At 44.5% G+C, this 22,744-nt stretch overlaps 1 protein-coding gene across 6 annotated transcripts in view; it reads left to right on the top strand.

The window, feature by feature from the left end:
• LOC118378517 (cAMP-specific 3',5'-cyclic phosphodiesterase 4B-like) overlaps positions 1–22,744 on the top strand; it is a 374,366-nt gene that overhangs the window by 323,208 nt on the left and 28,414 nt on the right. For 5 of the 6 annotated variants that reach the window (XM_052462236.1, XM_052462240.1, XM_052462233.1 and 2 more), the window contains one exon: positions 11,547–11,659. In XM_052462236.1, coding sequence (XP_052318196.1) covers positions 11,547–11,659 — 113 coding nt within the window. Of the gene's footprint in view, positions 1–11,546; positions 11,660–14,020; positions 14,213–22,744 lie in introns of those variants that run through there. The other variant, XM_052462253.1, reaches the window with a different exon arrangement.

Here is a 22,744-nt window from a genome sequence, read left to right as displayed (position 1 = left end):
AGATTGTGAAAACTGTATTGGTTCTTGTGTAATGTGATGTTAACCACACACAGTTCATATACACCTTCAAAGCTTCTCTGGAAGAATGACCTCACTTTGGTTAGGCCAACACAGGCCAACACACACACACACACACACACACACACACACACACACACACACACACACACACACACACACACACACACACACACACACACACACACACACAGGGTTGTCTTATAGTAACCTTATTATCCTGGTCAGACCCCACAGCTCTTTAGTCTATAGTAACCTTATTATCCTGGTCAGACCCCACAGCTCTTTAGTCTATAGTAACCTTATTATCCTGGTCAGACCCCACAGCTCTTTAGTCTATAGTAACCTTATTATCCTGGTCAGACCCCACAGCTCTTTAGTCTATAGTAACCTTATTATCCTGGCCAGACCCCACAGCTCCTTAGTCTATAGTAACCTTATTATCCTGGTCAGACCCCACAGCTCTTTAGTCTATAGTAACCTTATTATCCTGGTCAGACTCCACAGCTCTTTAGTCTATAGTAACCTTATTATCCTGGTTAGACTCCACAGCTCTTTAGTCTATAGTAACCTTATTATCCTGGTCAGACCCCACAGCTCTTTAGTCTATAGTAACCTTATTATCCTGGTCAGACCCCACAGCTCTTTAGTCTATAGTAACCTTATTATCCTGGTCAGACCCCACAGCTCTTTAGTCTATAGTAACCTTATTATCCTGGTCAGACCCCACAGCTCTTTAGTCTATAGTAACCTTATTATCCTGGTCAGACTCCACAGCTCTTTAGTCTATAGTAACCGTATTATCCTGGTTAGGCTCCACAGCACTTTAGTCTATAGTAACCTTATTATCCTGGTTAGACTCCACAGCACTTTAGTCTATAGTAACCTTATTATCCTGGTTAGACCCCACAGCTCTTTAGTCTATAGTAGCCATATTACCCCGGTTAGACTCCACAGCTCCTTAGTCTATAGTAACCTTATTATCCTGGTTAGACTCCACAGCACTTTAGTCTATAGTAACCTTATTATCCTGGTCAGACTCCACAGCACTTTAGTCTATAGTAACCTTATTATCCTGGTTAGACTCCACAGCTCTTTAGTCTATAGTAACCTTATTATCCTGGTTAGACTCCACAGCACTTTAGTCTATAGTAACCATATTATCCTGGTTGGACTCCACAGCACTTTAGTCTATAGTAACCATATTATCCTGGTTGGACTCCACAGCACTTTAGTCTATAGTAACCATATTATCCTGGTTGGACTCCACAGCACTTTAGTCTATATTATCCTGTCAGGATTATTCCACTGCATCTAAACTTCACCCCACAAACACAAAAACATCTCTTACACTGTTCATCAATTGAAATACTTTTAGATGTTTTGTGTCCTTAATCTAACGGTGTGCTTAATCTAATATCCAGAAAAACACAGTTGTCATCATAAAATATTACAAAACAACATGTGATTTCATTCTTCACAACTCCCCTTTCATAAAAGTCCATGTCAGGTTTTGGTGTGTGGCCTGCCCTAGAGCAGGTTCTGAAAGCTGGAAGCGTGCACCCAGTAAGTATTTGAATTATGCAATTGACGTCAGCACAGTCATAAAGTGGAAGGCTGCCTTTCCCTTCTCGTATTCCCCTGCCAGCAGCAGCTCTGCTTAGCCTTATGGTTCAGTCTTATGGTTCAGCCTGATGGTTCAGTCTGATGGTTCAGCTTGATGGTTCAGCCTTATTCTTCAGCCTTAATGTTTCAGCATTATGGTTCAGCCTTATGGTTCAGCATTATGGTTCAGCCTGATGGTTCAGTCTGATGGTTCAGCCTGATGGTTCAGTCTGATGGTTCAGCCTTATGGTTCAGCATTATGGTTCAGCCTTATGGTTCAGCATTATGGTTCAGTCTTATGGTTCAACCTTATGGTTCAGTCTCATGGTTCAACCTTATGGTTTAGCCTTATGGTTCAGTCTTATGGGTCAGTATTATGGTTCAGCCTGATGGTTCAGTCTTATGCTTCGGTCTTATGGTTTGGCCTTATGGTTCAGTCTCATGGTTCAGCCTGATGGTTCAGTCTCATGGTTCAACCTTATGGTTCAGTCTCATGGTTCAACCTTATGGTTCAGTCTCATGGTTCAACCTTATGATTCAGTCTTATGGTTCGGCCTTATGGTTCAGCCTTATGGTTCAGTATTATGGTTCGGCCTTATGGTTCAGTCTCATGGTTCGGCCTTATGGTTCGGCCGTATGGTTCAGTCTTATGGTTCAGCCTTATGGTTCAGTCTCATGGTTCAGCCGTATGGTTCGGCCTTATGGTTCAGTCTCATGGTTCGGCCGTATGGTTCAGTCTCATGGTTCGGACCAGTGCAGATACATGCAAACCCCCCTCTTTTCTGAAGCATGAGAGAAAAAATATATTGCTTTTCAGATGTCCGTCAGTGGTGCAATAAGAATGCTTGGCAAGGTTTAGAGTTTCAATTCCTCCCCTCTTACAATGAAAACAAATCAGGAAGAAAAGGCTCTCATGTCCCTTCATGAACACTACATGTTTCTCTGTAATGATCACCAAACAAGGTGCTAGGCAAACTTGTAGACATGCTTTTCCTCTGAATTTCACAATAACTTCCTCTCAAACTGGCCTTGTTTTATTTGTTTTGGTTTATTTATTTCATCAAAAAGTCCTATTGACATAATGAATGCCTTTATGAAGGGAGACCTAACAGAGAAGGCAGCTTGGGAATGATTTAAACCAAATTCAACGTCAAATGTATTTAACTGTTAAACTGATCAAGTCCTTATTGGACCAGGAGAAGTTCTAAATATGCACGCATTATCTGAGTGTCCTCAAGTGCCCATCAAGACACACACACACAGCGATGACCCCTTGCTGAGGCATGTTGGTAGAGGTCAGCTGGGTACAGTATGAGGTGATATAGAAACTGATCTACCACTGCACACAAACGCTTCGTCACAGATCTATAAAGGCTTTCAAACTTCCTTATCCTCATCCCTCATCCCTAACCCCTCTCCTCATCCCTAACCCCTCTCCTCATCCCAAAACCCCTCTGCTCAGCCCTCATCCCTCTCCTCATCCATCATCCCTAACCCCTCTCCTCATCCCTAACCCCTCTCCTCATCCCAAAACCCCTCTCCTCAGCCCTCACCTCTCTCCTCATCCCTCACCCATAACCCCTCTCCTCATCCCTAACCCCTCTCCTTATCCCTCACCCCTCTCCTCATCCCTCACCCCTCTCCTCATCCCTCTCCTTATCCCTAACCCTTCTCCTCATCCCTCTCCTCATCCCTCACCCCTGTCATCATCCCTCACCTCTCTCCATCACCCCTCTCCTCATCCCTCACCCCTCTAGTCATCCCTCGCCCTTCTCCTCACCCCTAACCCCTCTGCTCACCCCTCACCCCTAACCCCTCTCCACATCCCCATCCTCATCCCTAACCCTTCTCCTCGTCCCTCTCCTTATCCCTCACCCCTCTCCTCATCCCTCACCCCTCTTGTCATCCCTCACCCTTCTCCTCATCCTTAACCCCTCTCCTCATCCCGAACCCGTCTCCTCATCCCTCTCCTCATCCCTAACCCGTCTCCTCATCCCTCTCCTCACACACACAGGCATACACACACATACAAATCAAATCCAAATCAAATGTTATTTATCACATGCACCGAATACAACAGCTGTAGACCTTACAGTGAAATGCTTACTGACAAGCCCTTAACCAACAATGCAGTTCAAGAAATAGAGTTAAGAAAATATTTACTAAATAAAGTAAAGTAAAAAAATAAAGCGCACTCGTTTGCAAACACACACATTTGCGACACACACACACAGACACACACACACTCAAACACACACTCAAACACACACTCAAGCACACACACACACAGAGTCCGTGTTTGAATCAGTCAATGCACTGTGAACTGCGGTATCAGAACATCTAGTACTATAATTACATTGAACTAAAATAGAACGCAACATGTAAAGTTTTGGTCCATGTTTCATGATCTGAAATAACAGATCCCCTAAATGTTTTATATGCACAAAAGGCTTATTTCTCTAAAATGTTGTGCACAAATGTGTTTACATCCCTGTTAGTGAGCATTTCTCCTTTGCCAAGAAAGTCCATCCACCTGGCAGGTTTGGCATATCAATAAGTTGATTAAACAGCATGATCATTACACAGGTGCACACAGGTGCTGGGGACAAGAAAAAGCCACTCAAAAATGTGCAGTTTTGTCACACAACACAATGCCACAGATGTCTCAAGTTTTGAGGGAGCGTGCAATTGGCATGTTGACTGCAGGAATGTCCACCAGAGCTGTTGCCAGAGAATTGAATTCTCTACCATAAGCCGCTTCCAACAACGTTTTAGAGAATTTGGCAGTATGTCCAACCGGCCTCACAACCGTAGACCACTTGTAACCACGCCAACCCAGGACCTCCACATCCAGCTTCTTCACCTGCGGGATCGTCTGAGACCAGCCACCCTGACAGCTGTTTAAACTGTGAGTTTGCACAACCAAAGAATTTCTGCACAAACTGTCATAAACCGTCTCAGGGATCTCATCTGCATGCTAGTTGCCTCACCAGGGTTTTGACCTGACTACAGTTTGGTGTCGAAACCGACTTCAGTGTGCAAATGCTCACCTTTGATGGCCACTGGCACGTTGGAGAAGTGTGTTCTTCACGGATTAATCCTGGTTTCAACAGTACCAGGCAGATGGCAGAATTGTGAACAGAGTGCCCCATGGTGGCAGTGGGGTTATGGAATGGGCAGGCATAAGCATAAGTTTTCCTGTTCCCGCCAATATCCAGCAAATGAAGAGGGGTGGGACAACATTCTACAGGCCACAATCAACAGCCTAATCATCTCAATGTGAAGGAGATGTGTCACACTGCATGAGGCAAATGGTGGTAACACCAGATACTGACTTGTTTTCTGATCCACGCCCCTACTGTTTTTTAAGGTATTTGTGACCAAAATATGATTAAGACCTAATGAATTTATTTCAATTTAATGAATTCTTATATGAATTGTAACTCAGTAAAATCTTAGAAATTGTTCCGTCTTGCGTTTTTATTTTTGTTTAGTGTATATATGGCCCTGTTAGGCTAATATCATTTGGGCAGAATGTGCTGTAATTCAATTACTCCAAACTTTCAATTTGTCAACAAGTGTTCCTGCAGTTGAAATGTAACATTTCAGCCATTTAGGACAGTGTGTTCTAATAGCAATGAGATTAAGAAACTGATTCAACTAAACCCAGCCATTGGGACATACTATTCACGATGACACACACACGCATGCACACACACACACACACACGCACGCACGCACGCACGCACGCACACACGCACGCACGCACGCACGCACGCACGCACGCACGCACGCACGCACACACACACATACGCACACACACACATACATACATACATACATACATACATACATACATACATACATACATACATACATACATACATACATACATACATACATACATACATGCATGCATACATACATGCTAACACCCACACTATGTCATCTCCCTCAGCAGATATACCTTGAACCTGTCACAATGGTCCCTGGTTAAAAGTAATGCACTATATAGGGATTAGGGTGCCATTTGGAACACAAATAGAGAGAAGCCAGGCTTCCTGTCACTCACCTTTGTTAGAAAGAGTTACTCAACACCTCAAGGTCCTAAAGACTAGCTCTGTTTTTTGAAAGAGATCAGATCGCTGCTGTATGTAAACCTACGTCCAAGTTTGTGTGGTTATTTGATGTGGGTATTTAGCTGCAGAGAAAGTGCGGTTGCAGTGCTGATAAGAAAGATATAATTCCTGAGAGTAGAGTTATAATCTCTCTGGTGGGAATAGAGAGATGAGAGAGAGGGAAATAGTAGAGAGAGAGAGCAAAAGTGTGTGTGTGTGTGTGTGTGTGTGTGTGTGTGTGTGTGTGTGTGTGTGTGTGTGTGTGTGTGTGTGTGTGTGTGTGTGTGTGTGTGTGTGTGTGTGTGTGTGTGTGTGTGTGTGTGTGTGTGTGTGTGTGTGTGTGTGTGTGTGTGTGTGTGTGTGTGAGCAATAGGCCCTAGAGGACCAGTGTCCTGTGCCTGTCTCTCCAGAGACTACTGGGGGTTATGGGGCTTTATGACTGTGCGAAAACAACATCTGTCCTGTGTGTTGTAGCCAGTTGTCAGTGAGTTTACTGTCAGTAGTTTTAATGGTTGATGGTGAAACTGAGCCCCCCTGTGTGTATAAGTTGGTTGTGAATGTGTGTGGTTGTTTTGTATGAGTTAGTTGTGTGTGTGTGTGTGTGTGTGTGTGTGTGTGTGTGTGTGTGTGTGTGTGTGTGTGTGTGTGTGTGTGTGTGTGTGTGTGTGTGTGTGTGTGTGTGTGCGCGTGTGTGCGCGTGTTTGTGTTTCCTGGTCATGAGTCCCTGCAGGCCAGATGTGTCCGGGGCTGTGATCAGAGTGCTCCTTGTGACTGTGTGTGTGGAGGAGAGTTGGTGGAAACCCCCCTCTTACGTGTATGTGGTGAGCTGGACATTTTAGACTTACTGGCTTACTGGGCCTTTTCACAGCTGTTCCCCCAGCCAGGGCCGGATTAAGAAATGATAGGCCCCATGGCTTTGGTTTTTTCATAGCCCCCCTTCCCAGCACACCATTTTCTGTAAACAAATCTGTGCACCAAAATGCAATTGGATGCGTGGTAAATGTACTGTTGAAGACAAATACCCTTTATAATAAAGCCACAATAATGTTTGCTATGTGGTAATAGGCTACAGTTGAGCAGGGGTGTTTTTAGGCATTCGACACATGGGGGGGGAATCTGCATTTCATGCAATTCTGCGTCATTTGCATGCTCTCCGCAGCCGATGTGAGTAAGACCTTTAAGACCTTTAAACAGGTCAGCATTCACAAGACCGCTGGGCCAGACGGATTACCAGGACAGGTCCTCGAGCATGTGCTGACCAACTGGCAAGTATCTTCACTGACATTTTCAACCTCTTCCTGTCTGTAATACTGTACCAACATGTTTCAAGCAGACCACCATAGACCCTGTGCCCAAGAACACTTTGGTAACCTGCCTAAATGACTACCGACTCGTAGCACTCACGTCTGTATCCATGAAATGTGTGAAGGGCTGTTCATGGCTCACATCAACACCATTATTCCAGAAACCCTAGACTCACTCCAATTTGCATACCGCACCAACAGATCCACAGATTATGCAATCTCTATTGCACTTGTCGTGTCTTTGGCTATGCTGGATTAAGTGATATGACATGCTATTCTATAAAATCCTTTCTCTGTAATTCATATTACCTGATTGAGCTAATCATGTAAATGTAATTAACTAGAAAGGCGGGGCACCACAAAAGAGTGTTTATAGAGCTGTTATCTTCCATATAAACTCTGAAAGACCTAGTAATATTTTACATCAATAGCAATCAATATTAATCGTCACCTTATTTCAGTCTCATCTGTAGAATTCTTGGTTCACGAACCCTAGCTAACAAGTTGAATCAGCAATACAAACTTGGGTTTAATTATTTACTAAATATCTAACTAATCACACAGAATTACATATACACAGAATGAATCATACCTTGATTACAAATGATGTCATATAGGAAAACATCCCTGGCGGTCGGAACAGATATGACAGCTGGTTACACAAAGAAAAGGGGGTTGGGTTTGAGTGAAAGAGCGGGAAGACTGAGGAACAAAGGGAGAAGCTCTGCTATCGTAAATACAGTATCTTATGCATTCTAAATTACCGCCCATTTGGAAAAGGAAAATGCAATAAATATTTACTCTGAGCTGCGCTTCGGTAGGTTGGTCGTAGATATGTTAGCCAACAAAGATCTTCCTGTCCTTGGAAGAATGTCACTGGTGGTAAATTGGAGACGTTGTCGTATCGTCGTTGTGTGTTTGACTGGATACGTTGTCCATCCTTTCATAGCCCACGTTTACAGCTGCTGTCGCTAACTCAACGGCTAGGATGTCTCACTTCTTTAGTGAATAAGAGTTCAAAGTTCATATCATTCACAACCAAAGCTCACGCTGAGGTTGGCTTAGTTCTGTAGTTGACATGTTAGTCCTTCTCAGCGTATGGACCGTCGTCCTATCGTCCACTGCAGAGCTGGGAAGATTGTACCCCCATATATATAACATTATATTGGTTCCAAGAATTTTGTATAGTAATTTAAATAGAACAATTTGAAGTTCGGGAGGGATTCTAATTGTGGTTTTAAAAGAAAACATGAATCATCAGCGTACACTGACATTTATAATCCCTTAATATTATTGTTGAATGTAATTTTAACAGCTAACATTTCTATGGCGATAATAAATAGATATGCCGTTAGTGGACAACCTTGTTTTACTCCTCTAGACACTTTCTGTCACGCCCTGGTCGAGGTATTTTGTGTTTATCTTCATTTATTTGGTCAGGCCAGGGTGTGGCATGGGGTTTTTGTATGTGGTGTGTTGGTATTGGGATTGTAGCTTAGTGGGGTGTTCTAGGTAAGTCTATGGCTGTCTGAAGTGGTTCTCAATCAGAGGCAGGTGTTTATCGTTGTCTCTGATTGGGAACCATATTTAGGCAGCCATATTCTTTGTGTGTTTTGTGGGTGATTGTCCTTAGTGTCCTTGTTCCTGTCTCTGTGTTAGTTTACACAAGTATAGGCTGTTTCGGTTTTCGTTACGTTTTGTTGTGTTTGTAATTGATTCGTGTTTTACGTTTGTTTATTAAACATGGATCGCAATCTACACGCTGCATTTTGGTCTGACTCTCCTTCACCACAGTTTACAAAACTGTTTCAGTTCAGCAATATTCTTGGAATGTCTGGTGTGAACTGCTCTATTGAGGTCATGCCACAGCATCTGAATCAGGTTGAGGTCAGGGCCACTCCAGAAGGCTTGTTTTCTTCTGTTGAAGCCATTCTGTTGTTGATTTACTTCTGTGGTTTTGGGTTGTTGTCCTGTTGCATTCCCAACTTCTGTTGAGCTTCAATTGGCGGACAGATAGCCTAACATTCTCCTGCAAAATGTCTTGGTAATTCATTTTTCCGTTGATGATAGCAAGCTGTCCAGGCCCTGAGGCAGCAAAGCAGACCCAAATCATGATGCCCTCCACCATGCTTTACAGTTGGGATGAGGTTTTGATGTTGGTGTGCTGTGCCTTTTTCTCCCCTCTGTGTTGTGTTCCTTCCAAACAACTCAACTGTAGTTTAATTTGTCCACAGAATATTTTGCCAGTAGCGCTGTGGAACATCCAAGTGTACTTTTGCCAACTTCAGATGTGCTGCAATGTTTTTTTTGGACAGCGATGGCTTCTTCCGGGAGGTCCTCCCAAGAACACCATTCTTGTTTAGTTTTACGTATCGTAGACTCATCAACAGAGATTTTAGCATGTTTCAGAGATTTCTGTAAGTCTTTAGCTGACACTAGGATTATTCTTAACCTCATTGAGCATTCTGCGCTGTGCTCTTGCAGTCTTCTTTGCAGGACGGCCACTCCTAGGGAGAGTAGCAAAAGTGCTGAACTTTCTCCATTTATAGACAATTTGTCTTAGCGTGGACTGATGAACATCAATACTTTTAGAGATACTTTTGTAACCCTTTCCAGCTTTATGCAAGTCAAGAATTCTTCATCTTAGGTCTTCTGAGATCTCTTTTGTTCGAGGCATGGTTCACATCAAGCAATGCTTTTTGTGAATAGCAAACTCCATTTTTTTGTGGTTTTTATAGGGCAAGGCAGCTCTAACCAACATCTCCAATCTCGTCTCATTGATTGGACTCCAGGTTAGCTGACTCCTGACTCCATACTTTTTTCAACCTACACTGTGAATGTTTAAATGATAGACAGTGAGGGAAAAAAGTATTTGATCCCCTGCTGATTTTGTACGTTTGCCCACTGACAAAGAAATGATCAGTCTATAATTCTAATGGTAGGTTTATTTGAACAGTAAGAGACATAATAACAACAACAAAAAAATACAGATAAACACGTCAAAGTTATAAATTGATTTGCATTTTAATGAGAAAGTAGCGAAAACAAGCCTCTTTCTCTCTTCACAAGAAAAACATGACGAAAATCAAAACCCAACTTGAGCCTAAGCATTTTCACAAGACCTTCGATACCCGCTGCCACATCAGGTATGAAAAACACTGCAGCATGTATACACACTGCAAGTGAGACTGAAATTGTAGTGACGTCTAATATCTGAACATAGTTTGGAGTGTGACTGTTTGAGGTTGTGGACAGATGTCTTTTATACTGATAGCAAATTCAAACAGGTGCCATTAATACAGGTAACGAGTGGAGGACAGAGGAGCCTCTTAAAGACTAAGTTACAGGTCTGTGAGAGCCAGAAATCTTGCTTGTTTGTAGGTGACCAAATACTTATTTTCCACCATCATTTGCAAATAAATTCATAAGAAATCCTACAATGTGATTTTCTGTATTTATTTTCCTAACTTTGTCTGTCATAGTTGAAGTGTACCTATGATGAAAATTACAGGCCCTTTTTAAGTGGGAGAACTTGCACAATTGGTGGCTGACTAAATACTGTTTTGCCCCACTGTATATGTGTATTAAAGTAATCAGGAGTGATGTATTAGGTCCCATATTTATAGCATGCGTGTTTCAAATTATTTAGTGAAATTAATTGTAAAAAATGAATTATGTCATTTTGGAGTCACTTTTATTGTAAATAAGAATCACTTCTACAGTGATGATACCATGAATACGTATAATCCTGAATGAATCGTGAATAATGATGAATGAGAAAGTTACAGCGGCATAAATATCATACCCCTAATCTGAAATACAACCAAAACAAACAGAAAATGCATCCAACACATTTCAGTCATTGTGTGCTATGAATATGGGACCAAACACTTACGTTTCCACTACTTTAATAGACATATAAGTGAATGTGTCCCAAAACTTTTGGTTCCCTAAAATGGGGGATTATTTACAAAAAGTGCTGTAACAGTTCTAAACGGTTCACCCGATAAGGATGAAAATACCCTCAAATTGAAGCTGTCAGTCTGCACTTTAACCTCATAGCCATTGCATCATTTCAAATCAAAGTGCTGGAGTACAGAGCCAAAACAAAACAAACAATTGTCACTGTCCCAATATTTTGGAGCTCACTGTATATACAGTACATATAACTAGGAGTAAAGTCACTGTTATACAGAGACACATCACATTTCCTTTGGTGTGCAAAGTGTCACACAGTTTATGATGGGAGTGTGTATGCGTGCGTGTTTGATTAGAAGACTTGAGAGTTGTATGTTTTCCTGAGAGGGGGCTATTTTTCTGCTCTCAAAACTGGGTTCATGTAAATGAGTTGGGGGGATTCAGTGCATCTGCGTTGTGCTGTGTGCCCCCTCCACCACCAGGCTTGGCCATCATGCAGCAGCCCCCTGCCAGCCTCTCTCACCTTGCCTTCACCCTCTGTACCCTGCTGACTACTGCCCTGTGTCTGTGTGTCTGTTGACAGACGAGTCGTACCAGAAGCTGGCCATGGAGACCATGGAGGAGCTGGACTGGTGTCTGGACCAGCTGGAGACCATCCAGACCTATCGCTCCGTCAGTGACATGGCCTCCAACAAGGTAATATTGACCTCAAAACTCCCTATGTCTTCAACCCTCTGCAGAACCATATCTCTATTACCTGTACACTGATCTCCAAACGTGCAGCCACTGCTGCTTTGCTATGAAGGAGCTGGCAACTAACTACTATATGTCACAATGTCCAATATCTCCAAGTCCAGTAATGGACTTAGTTTGTTCGGGATTTTGACTCGAGTGCATTTTGACTTTTGCATTTTCCCATTGAATCCGTGAGAACTGAAGTTGCTGGGTAGTTTTGTAAGTGTTCTGCTAGTTATTAATAGCAGTGCCAGCCAGGGGCCATGTCAGAAGTGTAACTGTACCATAAGTACAGTCAGGGACCATCCATGGTCCCTCTTATGCTTAAACTTATACTCCAGAGTCTCCTTTGACTGTTGCATTCTCATGCAAATCAGCTGCATTTAACTACTGTATTGCACTGTAATGTGCAATTTTCCATAGAAAACAGTTGCATTGCTCAAATATGTCCTGCACAATTTAATGCAATTTCAAGTTTACTCTTGTTAAATTCTGCAAACATAGGAAGAAAAGCTCATTATTGTTATAGAAGCTGGACAACAGGATGTCACCGGTCCTGCATTGGGTCAAACAATACACTGGAGGGGAAGAGGTGTGTGTGTGTGTGTGTGTGTGTGTGTGTGTGTGTGTGTGTGTGTGTGTGTGTGTGTGTGTGTGTGTGTGTGTGTGTGTGTGTGTGTGTGTGTGTGTGTGTGTGTGTGTGTGTGTGTGTGTGCAAGATGCTGAAGACCCTTGCGCTGCTTCCTGTTTCCTTCCTGATACTCACTCAGATCAGACTACAATAGAGCTCCCAGAATGCATTGGGGCAGGGTTAATGGTCCTGTTTATTTGACCCAATGCTTTCGTCATCAGGACACATGCAGGACAGAAGGGACTTTTTCCTAAATACAATGGAGGAGCTCACACACACACACACACACACACACACACACACACACACACACACACACACACACACACACACACACACACACACACACACACACACACACACACACACACACACACACACACACACACACACCACAGGGACTGACTGGCTAACTGAATCACTGACTGACAGGCAAAAGGATATATAAAGTGATTGTGAGTCACTGGGCAAATTAGGTTTAGTCACTCGACAGACTCACTGAACAACGGACAGATTATTGATGGAAACTTCTTCACCTTGGTTGGGAAAAGGCCAAAAACAAGAAACCCATTTGGAGACAGACTGAGAAGCTATCCCAGCCTAAACGGTCACATGGGCAGACTGAATGACTGATGGAGGAGTCACTGATGCATGCTGACTCAAACTGTTCTGATTCAGTCTAAAGAATCTCCCTTTTACTCCCTATGCTGCCCTGAGGGCGATACTGGTTCAGCTTTCACAATTATTTTGGTCGTTGTGATGAGATAAGATAATATTAGACATTTATTAGATCAGTCCAACAAACAGTAGGGAGAGGTTATCTGAACAGTGAACACTGATCCCATTCGTTTAAACTGAGCAGTCTTTGAGCGTGGTTGAAACACTTGATCAAGATCTCCTGTGTTTCTACTGTCCACTGATAACGTTACACAACTTAGCATTGTGTAGCATTGAGCACAGAGTAGCATTGAGCATGATGCTGCATTCACTGTCATGTCTAACATAACAGTTTCAGATGAGGCTGGAGACACAATTCTTGAAGATCTGACAGCATTTGAAACCGTAGTAGGGTGGGAAAGTCTACAGACTTATTCCAGTAAAACATCCCCATGGTAAAGAGCATTGAACTTTGTCTCTGTCTGTCTGTCTGTCTGTCTGTCTGTCTGTCTGTCTGTCTGTCTGTCTGTCTGTCTGTCTGTCTGTCTGTCTGTATCAGTGTCTAGTCTGTCTGTCTGTCTGTCTGTATCAGTGTCTGTCTGTCTGTCTGTCTGTCTGTCTGTCTGTCTGTCTGTCTGTCTGTCTGTCTGTCTGTCTGTCTGTCTGTCTGTCTGTCTGTCTGTCTGTCTGTCTGGCCCTCTGACTGTCTGTCTGTCCTTTTCCTTCTCTGGGATTCAAACTCTCACCTGGATGAGTTTGAACAGGTCAAATCAAGAGAACTAGGGTATCATACAACTTTCTACTGCTTCACATGGAAATCCACTGTTTGGACTAACAACAGAAATATCAGAGAGATCATGTCATTGATAACAGTTTTATTGACAGTGTATAACATGTTACCCTGATGCTGGTTGCTGCAACACTAGGTTAGAGAACAGGCAGTAGACTGTCAGGGTGAGAGAGGCGGAACTACCAGAGAGGGGATGTGTGCGTCGAGCAGAAACACACTCACGCACACACACCCAGCACGGCGTTTCCCAACCCTCCCCACGTCAGAGCCTGAGGCTTGGACCTTACTCATAGTCTCAGTACATCCAGACTGCTTCCTGCGAGCCCAGACTCTCTACAGGACTTAACCCAACCAAGACGCTCACACACACAAGATGGGAGCCTGCTGCCTGGAAAAGAAAGAGAGAAAGTTAGGAAAACTTAACGGCTGGAGGAAGGTAAAATTATCTTGGATTCGATTGGTTGAAGATTTTTCCTAGTTTGAAGCTTTTAATGCACCTATTTGTTTTGGAGAAAAAATCTATTAGTGTATTCTTCAAAAGTTATTCAAAAGTAATTTCTTGTGTCTGTTTCTTTTGGGTTTTGCCAATGCTGCATGGTTTACTGTGTTTAGTTTTGTTTGATGCTGCTTCTACGTCTCTGGAAAAGTTATTTATCTGCCTGCAAGTCTTTATAATGATATTTTATGCATACCTTATGATATTGTGTGCATACCTTATGATATTGTGTGCATACCTTATGATATTTTGTGCATACCTTATGATATTGTGTGCATACCTTATGATATTTTGTGCATATCTTATGATATTGTGTGCATACCTTATGATATTTTGTGCATACCTTATGATATTTTGTGCATACCTTATGATATTTTGTGCATACTTTATCTGGGATATTTTGTACGATTTTGAGAAGTACACCAAGGTAAATGGATTCAATGCTGGTTCTTTGTCTTGACTACAGCGGAGTGCACCTCTGTGTAAAGTTGCAACAATCTAGGATGCTTTGTCTGAGTACGGCTCTGCCCTGCAGATAGAGTCAAGCCTCTGTGGGTCTCTCAGTCGAGTTTCTGTGCTACAGCTCTGAGAGCGCACTGATGAATTCTAATCAGTTCATTAAGTTAGTTCAATATTATAGAAAGTAGATTTTTTTGAGTCGTTAAGAGTTGACAGTCATTTGCGGCAGTTGGTTGAATGTATTTAAGGACATTGCTTCGTTGTTATTTTATGGATCTTCTTCCACCATCTCGGTCGGAACAAACGGGATGTGTTAAAAGAGAATAACAACTTTTTATTTCCGTTAATCTCTGATGCATCTGAAAGAGTCCAAACCAAGTTGTTGAGTTCATGTGGAATGTGGCCTGGCTGATACAATGCATTTGGAAAGTAGATTGATAAGGATGTTTTTTTAATGTAATCCATTTTACTATAAGGCTCTTTCTAGGTGGTGCTATAACTTCCTGTTGATTTCTAGATGGTGCTATAACATCCTGTTGATTTCTAGATGGTGCTATAACATCCTGTTGATTTCTAGATGGTGCTATAACATCCTGTTGATTTCTAGATGGTGCTATAACATCCTGTTGATTTCTAGATGGTGCTTAAACAGCCTGTTGATTTCTAGATGGTGCTTAAACATCCTGTTGATTTCTAGATGGTGCTTAAACATCCTGTTGATTTCTAGATGGTGCTAAACAGCCTGTTGATTTCTAGATGGTGCTAAACAGCCTGTTGATTTCTAGATGGTGCTAAACAGCCTGTTGATTTCTAGATGGTGCTAAACAGCCTGTTGATTTCTAGATGGTGCTAAACAGCCTGTTGATTTCTAGATGGTGCTAAACAGCCTGTTGATTTCTAGATGGTGCTAAACAGCCTGTTGATTTCTAGATGGTGCTAAACAGCCTGTTGATTTCTAGATGGTGCTAAACAGCCTGTTGATTTCTAGATGGTGCTATAACATCCTGTTGATTTCTAGATGGTGCTTAAACATCCTGTTGATTTCTAGATAGTGCTTAAACATCCTGTTGATTTCTAGATGGTGCTAAACATCCTGTTGATTTCTAGATGGTGCTATAACATCCTGTTGATTTCTAGATGGTGCTGAACATCCTGTTGATTTCTAGATGGTGCTATAACATCCTGTTGATTTCTAGATGGTGCTGAACATCCTGTTGATTTCTAGATGGTGCTATAACATCCTGTTGATTTCTAGATGGTGCTGAACATCCTGTTGATTTCTAGATGGTGCTATAACATCCTGTTGATTTCTAGATGGTGCTGAACATCCTGTTGATTTCTAGATGGTGCTATAACATCCTGTTGATTTCTAGATGGTGCTATAACATCCTGTTGATTTCTAGATGGTGCTATAACATCCTGTTGATTTCTAGATGGTGCTATAACATCCTGTTGATTTTTAGGTGATGCTTTCAGGTGATTTGTGTGAAAGAGTTACATCTATGGTGAGGTTGTATTGAGGACCTGAACACCTTCACATGAAGGCAACGAGGAGAGTGTTTGTGTATCTGACTGATCTCTCTTTCTGGAGGTTTAGATAGAGCTGATCTCTCTCTCTCTCTCTCTCTGTAGGTTTAGATAGAGCTGATCTCTCTCTCCCTCTCTCTCTCTCTCTCTCTATCCCTCTCTCTCTCTCTCCCCCTCTCTCTCTCTCTGGAGGTTTAGATAGAGCTGATCTCTCTATCTCTGTATGTTTAGATAGAGCTGATCTCTCTCTCTCTCTCTCTCTGGAGGTTTAGATAGAGCTGATCTCTCTGGAGGTTTAGATAGAGTTGATCTTTTTCTGTAGGTTTTGATAGAGCTGATCTCTCTCTGGAGGTTTAGATAGAGCTGATCTCTCTCTCTCTCTCTCTGTAGGTTTAGATAGAGCTGATCCCTCTCTCCCTCTCTCTCTCTCTCTCTCTCCCTCTCTCTCTCTCTCCCCCTCTCTCTCTCTGGAGGTTTAGATAGAGCTGATATCTCTCTCTCTGTATGTTTAGATAGAGCTGGTCTCTCTCTCTCTCTCTCTGGAGGTTTAGATAGAGCTGATCTCTCTGGAGGTTTAGATCAAATCAAATCAAAATCAAATCAAATTTATTTATATAGCCCTTCGTACATCAGCTGATATCTCAAAGTGCTGTACAGAAACCCAGCCTAAAACCCCAAACAGCAAACAATGCAGGTGTAAAAGCACGGTGGCTAGGAAAAACTCCCTAGAAAGGCCAAAACCTAGGAAGAAACCTAGAGAGGAACCGGGCTATGTGGGGTGGCCAGTCCTCTTCTGGCTGTGGTAGAGATTATAACAGAACATGACCAAGATGTTCAAATGTTCATAAATGACCAGCATGGTCGAATAATAATAAGGCAGAACAGTTGAAACTGGAGCAGCAGCACAGTCAGGTGGACTGGGGACAGCAAGGAGCCTTCATGTCAGGTAGTCCTGGGGCACGGTCCTAGGGCTCAGGTCAGTTGAAACTGGAGCAGGAGCATGGCCAGGTGGACTGGGGACAGCAAGGAGTCCTCATGTCAGGTAGTCCTGGGACATGGTCCTAGGGCTCAGGTCCTCCGAGAGAGAGAAAGAAAGAGAGAAGGAGAGAATTAGAGAAGCACACTTAGATTCACACAGGACACCGAATAGGACAGGAGAAGTACTCCAGATATAACAAACTGACCCTAGCCCCCCGACACATAAACTACTGCAGCATAAATACTGGAGGCTGAGACAGGAGGGGTCAGGAGACACTGTGGCCCCATCAGAGGACACCCCGGACAGGGCCAAACAGGAAGGATATAACCCCACCCACTTTGCCAAAGCACATCCCCCACACCACTAGAGGGATATCTTCAACCACCAACTTACCATCCTGAGACAAGGCCGAGTATAGCCCACAAAGATCTCCGCCACGGTACAACCCAAGGGGGGCAACCCAGACAGGCCGACCACAACAGTGAATCAACCCACCCAGGTAGAGAGCCCCAGCAAGCCAGTGACTCAGCCCCGTAACAGGGTTAGAGGCAGAGAATCCCAGTGGAAAGAGGGGAACCGGCCAGGCAGAGACAGCAAGGGCGGTTCGTTGCTCCAGAGCCTTTCCGTTCACCTTCCCACTCCTGGGCCAGACTACACTCAATCATATGACCCACTGAAGAGATGAGTCTTCAGTAAAGACTTAAAGGTTGAGACCGATAGAGCTGATCACTTTCTGTCTCTCTGTAGGTTTAGATAGAGCTGATCTCTCTCTCTCTGGAGGTTTAGATCTCTCTCTCTCTCTCTCTCTCTCTCTCTCTCTCTCTCTCTCTCTCTCTCTCTCTCTCTCTCTCTCTCTCTCTCTCTGTAGGTTTAGATAGAGCTGATCTCTCTCTCTCTGGAGGTTTAGATAGAGCTGATCTCTCTCTCTCTCTCTCTCTCTCTCTCTCTCTGGAGGTTTAGGTAGAGCTGATCTCTTTCTGTAGGTTTAGATAGAGCTGATATCTCTCTGGAGGTTTAGATAGAGCTGATCTCTCTCTGGAGGTTTAGATATAGCTGATCTCTCTCTGTAGGTTTAGATAGAGCTGATCTCTCTCTGGAGGTTTAGATAGAGCTGATCTCTCTCTGGAGGTTTAGATAGAGCTGATCTCTCTCTGGAGGTTTAGATAGAGCTGATCTCTCCCTGGAGGTTTAGATAGAGCTGATCTCTCTCTGGAGGTTTAGATAGATCTGATCTCTCTCTGGAGGTTTAGATAGAGCTGATCTCTCTCTGGAGGTTTAGATAGAGCTGATCTCTCTCTGGAGGTTTAGATAGAGCTGATCTCTCTCTGGAGGTTTAGATAGAGCTGATCTCTCCCTGGAGGTTTAGATAGAGCTGATCTCTCTCTGGAGGTTTAGATAGAGCTGATCTCTCTCTGGAGGTTTAGATAGAGCTGCTGACCACAACTGAACCCTCTCTGAGGGGATCTGAAACACTGTGTGTCAAAGTGTTGAGTCACTTGACTTTACTTCTCTTTTCTTTCTTTGTCTCTATTTTACTCTTTAATCATCTATTTTCCTCTTTCTCTTTTGTCATGCAGTTTCTCAATTCCTCATACTTTTTTATTTGTGAGTTAATGATGGCATACCTATGTATACACACAGTGTTGTTCGCAGCCAGAGCCGTACTGTAGTGAGTCAGTCAGAGGAAGTGAGAGGTAGTGTGTATACGAACTCACTATGGGGTTGGTCTCTTTCTGTAAACGTACTGAAGAAACATATGTCATGGTCAGTCTTACCCCATCATACGTTTACCAAGGCTGGGGAATCAAAGCCAACTAGATAAGATTACCTGGCACTGGATTTGTGCGTGCTGAAGTTATATTATTATGGAACATTTGATAAAACATGGGCTTTTACTTTACAAATCCCCCGTGTTGAGCAAGAGTCATGTTTTACAGTCTATTCAGCTGCAGCCTGTCTGAGGACATAGTGCCCACTCGTGGCTGGAAGAGGAAATTAAATATAATTTTGAGTTTGAAGGTCCTCAATCAGTGGTGTTATTAACTCAAGTAATTTCAAAAGATGCCACAGTACATGAAGGAAAGAGAGAGCCTATGCTCCTGCTTGTCTGTCTGTCTGTCTGCCGTTGGTGGGGAGAGAGAGAGGGGAGAGAGGGTGGGGAGAGAGAGAGGGGAGAGAGGGTGGGGAGAGAGAGGGGAGAGAGAGAGGGAGAGAGGGTGGGGGAGAGAGAGAGAGGGGAGGGAAGAGGGTGGGTGGGTGGGTGGGTGGGTGGGTGGGTGGGGAGAGAGAGAGGGGAGAGAGAGAGGTGAGAGAGGGTGGGGAGAGAGGGTGGGGAGAGAGAGAGGGGGAGAGAGGGTGGGGAGAGAGAGAGAGAGAGAGGGGAGGGAAAGAGGGTGGGTGGGTGGGTGGGTGGGTGGGTGGGTGGGTGGGTGGGTGGGTGGGTGGGTGGGTGGGTGGGTGGGGAGAGAGGGAGGGGAGGGAGAGAGGGGAGAGAGGGTGGGGAGAGAGAAAAGGTTACAAAGTGATAGAGAGAGTGAAAGAACGCAGGGTGGAAAATCAGAGAGAGAGAGAGCTCCGGTGTCAGAGAAGTGAGCTCCGGTGTCAGTGAGGTGAGCTCTGGTGTCAGAGAGTTGAGCTCTGGTGTCAGAGAGTTGAGCTCTGGTGTCAGAGAGTTGAGCTCCGGTGTCAGAGAAGTGAGCTCCGGTGTCAGAGAGGTGAGTTCCAGTGTCAGTGAGGTGAGCTCTGGTGTCAGAGAGGTGAGCTCCGGTGTCAGAGAGGTGAGCTCCGGTGTCAGAGAGGTGAGCTCCGGTGTCAGAGAGGGGAGCTCCGGTGTCAGTGAGGTGAGCTCTGGTGTCAGAGAGGTGAGCTCCGGTGTCAGAGAGGTGAGCTCTGGTGTCAGAGAGGTGAGCTCCGGTGTCAGAGAGGTGAGTTCCGGTGTCAGTGAGGTGAGCTCCGGTGTCAGAGAGGTGAGCTCCGGTGTCAGTGAGGTGAGCTCCGGTGTCAGAGAGGTGAGTTCCGGTGTCAGTGAGGTGAGCTCCGGTGTCAGAGAGGTGAGCTCCGGTGTCAGTGAGGTGAGCTCCGGTGTCAGTGAGGTGAGCTCCGGTGTCAGAGAGGTGAGCTCCGGTGTCAGTGAGGTGAGCTCCGGTGTCAGAGAGGTGAGCTCCGGTGTCAGTGAGGTGAGCTCCGGTGTCAGAGAGGTGAGCTCCGGTGTCAGAGAGGTGAGCTCCGGTGTCAGTGAGGTGAGCTCCGGTGTCAGAGAGGTGAGCTCCGGTGTCAGAGAGGTGAGCTCCGGTGTCAGAGAGGTGAGCTCCGGTGTCAGAGAGGTGAGCTCCGATGTCAGTGAGGTGAGCTCCGGTGTCAGAGAGGTGAGCTCCGGTGTCAGAGAGGTGAGCTCTGGTGTCAGAGAGGTGAGCTCCGGTGTCAGAGAGTTGAGCTCCGGTGTCAGAGAGGTGAGTTCCGGTGTCAGAGAGGTGAGTTCCGGTGTCAGAGAGGTGAGCTCCGGTGTCAGAGAGGTGAGTTCCGGTGTCAGTGAGGTGAGCTCTGGTGTCAGAGAGGTGAGCTCCGGTGTCAGAGAGATGAGCTCCGGTGTCAGAGAGGTAGGCTCTGGTGTCAGAGAGGTGAGCTCCGGTGTCAGAGAGGTGAGCTCCGGTATCAGAGGGGTGAGCTCCGGTGTCAGTGAGGTGAGCTCTGGTGTCAGAGAGGTGAGCTCCGGTGTCAGAGAGGTAGGCTCTGGTGTCAGAGAGGTGAGCTCCGGTATCAGAGGGGTGAGCTCCGGTGTCAGTGAGGTGAGCTCTGGTGTCAGAGAGATGAGCTCCGGTGTCAGAGAGGTAGGCTCTGGTGTCAGAGAGGTGAGCTCCGGTGTCAGAGAGGTGAGCTCCGGTATCAGAGGGGTGAGCTCCGGTGTCAGTGAGGTGAGCTCTGGTGTCAGAGAGGTGAGCTCCAACACTCAACTCATCAAATATTAACATTAAATCTCAATCTCATTCACAGGCAGCTCATAGAGTTTCATTAAGATCTCCATGGGTGGGGCATAAACAGATCAACACAGAAAGAGAAAGGAAGTAGGGAGAGATGCAGTGGGAATGTAACACACACAGAGGGCTGTAGTGTGTGTATGGGAAATGGTGTGTGTGGTATAGAGAGGTGACAAATGCTGAGTTCTGATGAGAGGAGATTGGATTGTTGTCGGTTGTTGTTTAGCTATGTGTGTGTGTGTGTGTGTGTGTGTGTGTGTGTGTGTGTGTGTGTGTGTGTGTGTGTGTGTGTGTGTGTGTGTGTGTGTGTGTGTGTGTGTGTGTGTGTGTGTGTGTGTGTGTGTGTGTGTGTGTGTGTGTGTGTGTGTGTGTGTGTGTGTGTGTGTGTGTGTGTGTGTGTGTTAACTCTGCCTGGAGGCTACTGTCTAGCTCCTCCATCACTGAGACATCTCCCGCTGTTATATTTCTCATATTATTTATTATGTAGTTTTATATAAAGAGGGCTTCCTCTTCTTTTTGAATGTTTAACTCCATTCCTCCACCCTCCTCCCTTTCTTGGTTTGCAGAGGGGGGATAATGTGAAAGCTTTAATCTCTCCATCATCTTTCCCAACGTGTATTCTGCTCGATAGGAGGTTCCCGGTAAAGATTTGTTTACCGTTTCCTACAAACAAGCTCTTATATGAGAACACTCAGTTTCACAATCATGGATATTCCTCTCCATCCTGGATAAAGGTTTCACAATGAGCATTAAGAAACATTGCTGAGAGGAAATTATAGCTCATAGCTCTATTAACTGATGGCCTCCAGTCTCTGTATTCTACTAGAACAGGCAGCCCATTGAACATGGGAGAGGGAGAGAGAGAGAGGGAGGGAGAGAGAGAGAGAGCAAAGAGAGAAATGGACATGTAAGTGACTGAGTGAGGAAGAGGTGGAAGAGGGAGGAATGCGGGACTAGTGATTTTAAATCAGCAGGGAACCCTGGTTGTTCAGAGGGGGAAACCTACTCTCACTGAAACTGCCACTAGCCAGCCAGCCTCACCACTCTCCATGGTCACATGAAGCTGTTGCCATGATGTTGGGATGTTCTGGTAATTGGCAAACACAGACAGAGTGGAGGAGAGAGAGAGAGTGTTGATATCTGATATCAACTCAAATTGGCAAAGGATGCAATTACCAATTTTTCTTCCTCTCACTCCGTCTCTCTGTTGTTTTCTCTCACTCCGTCTCTCTCTGTTGTTTTCTCTCACTCCATCTCTCTGTTGTTTTCTCTCACTCCATCTCTCTGTTGTTTTCTCTCACTCCGTCTCTCTGTTGTTTTCTCTCACTCCATCTCTCTGTTGTTTTCTCTCACTCCATCTCTCTGTTGTTTTCTCTCACTCCGTCTCTCTGTTGTTTTCTCTCACTCCATCTCTCTGGTGTTTTCTCTCACTCCATCTCTCTGTTGTTTCCTCTCACTCCATCTCTCTGTTGTTTTCTCTCACTCCATCTCTCTGTTGTTTTCTCTCACTCCATCTCTCTGTTGTTTTCTCTC

This window comes from Oncorhynchus keta, chromosome 1 (genome assembly GCF_023373465.1).
Source record: "Oncorhynchus keta strain PuntledgeMale-10-30-2019 chromosome 1, Oket_V2, whole genome shotgun sequence".
NCBI classification, from domain to species: Eukaryota; Metazoa; Chordata; class Actinopteri; order Salmoniformes; family Salmonidae; genus Oncorhynchus; species Oncorhynchus keta.
Note: the sequence above shows the minus strand (reverse complement) of the source record. Positions and strands in the feature narration are given on the sequence as shown.